This window comes from Rhinopithecus bieti, unplaced genomic scaffold (assembly GCF_001698545.2).
Source record: "Rhinopithecus bieti isolate Rb0 unplaced genomic scaffold, ASM169854v2 scaffold_2294, whole genome shotgun sequence".
Classification (NCBI taxonomy): domain Eukaryota; kingdom Metazoa; phylum Chordata; class Mammalia; order Primates; family Cercopithecidae; genus Rhinopithecus; species Rhinopithecus bieti.
Genome location: NW_016803705.1, coordinates 4,961 through 10,686, shown reverse-complemented (window position 1 = coordinate 10,686; position 5,726 = coordinate 4,961). Strand labels below are relative to the sequence as shown.

General features: G+C 44.0%; 1 protein-coding gene across 3 annotated transcripts in view; it reads left to right on the top strand.

Moving 5' to 3' along the window:
• The window catches only part of SEL1L3 (SEL1L family member 3), a 120,944-nt gene extending 118,114 nt beyond the window's left edge, over nt 1-2,830 (top strand). For 2 of the 3 annotated variants that reach the window (XM_017851877.1, XM_017851867.1), the window contains one exon: nt 1,686-2,824. In XM_017851877.1, the coding sequence (XP_017707366.1) occupies nt 1,686-1,825 (140 nt within the window). In that variant the 3' untranslated portion in view covers nt 1,826-2,824. Of the gene's footprint in view, nt 1-1,685 lie in introns of all 3 variants that reach the window. The other variant, XM_017851862.1, reaches the window with a different exon arrangement.
• Nucleotides 2,831-5,726: the final 2,896 nt, after the last annotated feature.

Below are 5,726 nucleotides of genomic sequence, written 5' to 3'. Positions count from 1 at the left end.
TTTTTTTTTTTTTTTTTTTTTTTTTTGAGACAGAATCTCGCTCTGTCACCCAGGCTGGAGTGCAGTGGCCCAATCTTGGCTCACTGCAACCTCCGCCTCCCAGGTTCAAGCAATTCTCCTGCTTTAGCCACCTGAGTAGCTGGGCTGACAGGCACACGCCACCACGCCCAGCTAATTTTTGTATTTTTTATAGAGACGGGGTTTCACTGTGTTGGCCAGGCTGGTCTCAAACTCCTGACCTTGGGTTATCTGCCTGCCTGGGCCTCCCAAAGTGCTGGATTACAGGCATGAGCCACGGCACAAAGCCTGTGGCTGGGTTTCTAATAAATCTTTACTATGGATGCAAAATTTGAATTTCATGTATTTTTCACATGTCACGAAATATTACTATTCTTCTGTTCAACCGTGTAGAAACTGTTTTTAAACCACGAGCCATACAAAAACAAGCAATGACTACGTTTGGCCCATGAGCTGCAGTTTGGGCCAGTTCTTGATAATTCTCACTAATGTACAGAAAATGGTCCCCCAGGCAGCAAATAATTCACAAATCACTCCTATTTGGCTCTGGAATATACTCTGTAATTTTTTAAACAGCATGCTTGTTGTCCTGGTTACCTTGATTCTAGTCCAGTAATAAAATTAGTGCACATTCCAGGTGAGCACAGACAAAGAGGCCACTTTAAAATTAGGCTGGGCTGTGGGGGTCTTGTGCAGTGATTGCAAACCCCCTAGTGGAAGAGGGGAGTCCTCACACAGATAATGACTAACTTCCTGTAGAGACATCGAACATTTTTACTACGCTCTTACCAAAGATTTAAACGGTGGCAATGCTAATTACACATTCTTTCTACATTTACACATTGGCACTTTAAAAAAAAAAATCAGAAAACTGATTGCTGATTTATCTTGTTACCATGGTGATTTAAACATTTCCCTGAGCTTGAAAATACATGCCTTAGTACTTCATTAACTTCCTCAGAGATCACCAGGAAGGTAAGTCTTAGGATCAAAGTGGGTTTCAAGGTCATCTAATCCAAGACTCTGAGTTCACAAGTCACGAAACCGAGGCCCAGGAGACTCAAACATTCTACAACCAAAATGTCTGCCGTCTGTATCTATCCCAAGGTCACTTGTTAGCAGCAGATGAATGAGACTTGCCCAAACCAGTTCTCCTGACTGTTGCAAAATGGTCTTTGTACCTCATCATTGGGACTCTAATCACTAGATCACCTGCCAGAGTAGTGGCTTTAATGACCTTAGAAAGGGCACATCATTCTACAACATCCTGCCCCTCCCCATCACTCTCCTATTCTTTCAGAAGAGTGTTGGAATCCACGACCTCTTCTGTAGTTACTGGAAGGGGCCTGAAGGAGAATTCCTGCATATATCCAGAAAAGCCAGAAGTTTGGGGACCCATTCTTGAACTTCCTAGAATGTCCCCTTGGAGATGAGCATTGGCACTTGGAGGTGAAACTCTTGAAGGGTTTTTATTTAGAAATCAGATTGTCAGCATGTGGTGCCATCTTCTTAAACTTAGATAATGGGCCCAGAGTTGCCTGGCTAGTTAGTGTCAGAGTCATTAGACTAGATGCATCTCTCCTGGCTTGCCAGAGTCTAGGTGTGGTTGTACGTCCTGAATGCACTGTTTTGAGTATTCAGCACCTGCTGTGCATGTGTCTCTGCAGCAAGCGATCCCTCTCCAAGACCATCCTGGGCCTCTCCAGACACTGCCACGTCGACTGCAAGTCCAGCTGTGACTCCAGCTGCAGATGCCTCTGACCAAGACCAGCCCACAGTCACTAATAATCTGGAGCCACGTGGGTGAACTGTCCACTCCGGTTCTCTCCGGATGAGAGAGAATCTTTTCAACAGCTGATATTGGGAAGCTGGGGCCAGGGCATGATCCTGATAAACACCTTAAATGTCTTGTCAACTGGATGCAAATTTTGCAATTGGTGTCCTTTTTTTTAAAAGTCAAATTACAAGGAAGTACCCAGATCAGGCAGTGGTAATCCCAAAGGTCATCAAACACATACAAGGAACATCTTGATCATAGGGCATGTGGGGAGGGCTACTGGGTCATCACAGCCTTTGTTCCAGTGATTGTATGTATTAGGAGTCACAGCTTGCCCTGTGGCAGATCTGGATTCTTATACACTAAGATGTGTCTTAAGAACCATCGTGCGTGGTTCATTCCTTTATCAAAGAACAGAAAGTTATGACTACCCTACAGGGTAGATAATATTTTGGTACCTGTGTTTGCCACAGCCCTGTTCCTCAAAGCCGAATTGATAGATTTCTCTTTGACTTCCAAGACCGAGCAGTTATAAGTCACCTTGAAGTAAATTGTTTATGCCTGGAAATGCAGGGAGGGTGATAGCTTTGTAAATTGGTTTACATTTTTCTCCTTGAATTTGTCTACGGTCGCAGCGCTTCCGAATCATTTAATGACATTGTCGGATATCTTTTACATTTCAATTGCAATCCATGAAATTACATTTAGAAGATTCTTAGTACTTAACTGTAGTCTTCTCCATGAATTACCCATTAGAATAGACTGGCAGCAACGGAATATGCAGAAAGTAAGCCTTTAGCTTATAGTTTCATCCCTACCCCTTATGCCTGCCTGAGTCGTACAGGGATGTGTGTGTGTGTGTGTGTGTGTGTGAGAGAGAGAGAGAGAGAGGAAGAGAAAGAGCAGAATGTCTGTATACTACATGCTGCTAAGGTAGTAAATAAATCAGTAATGCAATATTGTGGGTCCAAACTACTCTTTGCACTACTTTATTTACAGTAGTAAATAAAATTATTTTTATACAATTGACTACCAGAAAGTGTTTTTTTTTTTCTTCCTTTTTTATAATTACTGTTACCATACAAAGTCTAAAGGTCCATGCATTCTCCTTGAGGAGGGAAAAAAGAAAAGTCCTCCTGATGATAGGGCTTATTTTTCATAACCCATTAACATTTGCAGATAGGAAGGTGGCAGGAGGCTTCTCTCCAGGAATCCTGAGCTCAGGTCTGGCCTTGGAATGTTCGCACAGTATCAGACATTGTTTCGGGGCTTCGTGCTGCTCTGAACCTGGGCTCTATGTTCATTCCAGGCTAAGCTTGCAGTTCATCCTCCTCCTCCTCCTATGAGTGTTGCTCCTGTTTTAGCAAATGTTGTCTCTCCTATTTGCAAAAAAGCCAGAGGTTGAAGGCTGACAGTCCTGGATTCAAATGACAAGCTCAGTAGCCTTAGGTGAGTGATTAACCTTCTCTGAGTCTCAGATTCCTGTGCTATAAAATGGGACGATGAAAACCACCACTTAGGCTTTTTATGAGGCCTAAGCGAGATAATATATGTAAACCCTACAGGATACGGTCTTGTATTAGGTCGTTCTTGCATTGCTATTAACTAAATACCTGAGACAGGGTAATTTATAAAGAAAAGAGGTTTAATTAGCTCAGAGTCCTGCAGACTGTACAGGAAACAAGGTGCTGATAGCTATTTGACTTCCAGGAAGGCCTCAGGAAACTTTCAATCATGGCAGAAGGCGAAGGCGGATCAGACATGTCTTACATGGCCAGAGCAGGAGCAAGAGAGACCGAGGCAGGTGCCACAGACTTTTATTTATTTTATTTTTGTTTCTCTCTACAGATAGATAGAGCTCTATATCTATCTATATATGGAGAGAGAATATATGTATTTAAATATATATTTGAATATATATACATTTATATATATATATATATATTTTTTTTTTTGAGATAATCTCAATGTCACCCAGGCTGGAGTACAGTGGCACGATCTTGGCTCACTGCAACCTCCCCCTCCTAGGTTCTGGTGCCTCAGCTTCTGAGTAGCTGCGACTGCAAGCATGTGCCACCATGCTTAGCTAATTTTTTTGTATTTTTAGTAGAAACTGTGTTTTGCCATGTTGCCCAGGCTGGTCTTGAACTCCTGAGCTCAGGCAATCCACCTGCCTTGGCCTCCCAAAGTGCTGGGATTATAGGTGTGAGCCACCACGCCCAGCCTATTACGTACTTTTTTATTTTTATTTTTTATATTTTTTGCCACACACTTTTAAACAACCTGCTCTCACGAGAACTCACTACCATGAGGACAGCATCAATGGGATGGTGCTAAACCATTCATGAGAAATTCATCCCCATTATCCAATCACCTCCTGCCAGGGCTCGCCTCCAACATGGGGGATTACATTTCAATACTGAGATTTGAGCAAAGCAAATATCCAAACTATATCAGGTCCTAAATATGGTAGGTCATTATTTTTATAACATAAGAAAGAGCAGTCTGAGGGGCCAGAGAGTGACTCTGCTCTGCTGAGATCCTCTCTTCATGGCAAACACACGCGTTTCCAATCTGTTGGGAACATGAGCTCACAGCTACACGCTGCACTGGGAATTGCCCTAAGCTGCTGGGATCTGCCCAAGGGCATACCCTTGCAAGAGCAGCCCATGGTTAGTGGCTCCCTGATGTAGGCAGAGTTTCTCAATCTCAGCACTATTGACATTTGAGCTGGATGGTTCTTTGTTGAGGGGCAGGGTTGTCTTGTGCATTGTTGAATGTTAAACAGCACCTCTGGCCTCTAATTAATGAATGCTGCAGTGGACACTCGCCACCCCTGCTTCCCAGTGTGACAGCCAAACACCTCCTTAGGAGCAAAATCACACTCCCTTCACCTTGAGAATGACTGATGTAGGAAAACAGAGGTCCCTTGCCTCAATTTGGAACAGGGCTGAAGGGCAGGGTATCCCAGCTCCAAAACTCCATGTTGGTTGCAACCTCACTGAATGCAACTTCTCCTCACTCTGCCCTATTCTGCCTTCCTCATGTTCTTTTTTTTTTTTTTTTTTTTGAGACTGAGTCTTGCTCTGCCACCCAAGCTGCACGACAGTGATGTGATCTTGGCTCACTGCATCCTCCACCTCCCAGGCTCAAGAGATTTTCCAGCCCCAGCCTCCCGAGTAGCTGGGATTACAGGCCCGTGCCACCATGCCCACCTAATTTTTATATTTTTCGTGGAGGTGGGTTTTGCCACGTTGGCTAAGCAGGTCTCGAACTTCTGACCTCAAATGATCTACCTGCCGCAGCCTCCCAAAGTGCTGGGATTACAGGTGTGAAGCACTATGCCTGGCCTTTCCTTTTTCCTCGTGTTCTTATAGGATTTTCCAACACTGATCCCCAGAAATCTTCACACCCAACTCTGTACCTCAATTTCTAAAAAAAAAAAAAACAAAAAAAAAAACCCTAATGTATTAGTTTGCTGGGGCTGCCATAAACAAGTACCAAATACTGGGTACTTGAACAACAGAAATTTATTTTCTCACAGTTTTGGAGGCTGGAAGTCCAAGATCAAGGCGTCAGCAGGATTGATTCCTTCTAAGTCCTCTCTCCTTGGCTCGTAGATGGTCGTCATCTTTCGGGGTCTTCACATGGTCTCTCCTCTGCGTGTGTCTGTGTCTTAGTCTCTTCTCATAAGGACACCAGCCATATTGGATTAAGACCCGTACACATTTGTTGGGGAGCAGGGTTGTCTTGTGCATTGTAGAATGTTTAACAGCACCCCTGGCCTCTAATTAATGAATGCCTGCAGTGGCACCAGCACACAATGGCTCACGCCTGTAATCCCAGCACTTTGGGAGGCAGAGGCAGCTGGATCACTTGAGGTCAGGAATTTGAGACCAGCCTGGCCAACATGGTGAAACCTCGTCTCTAA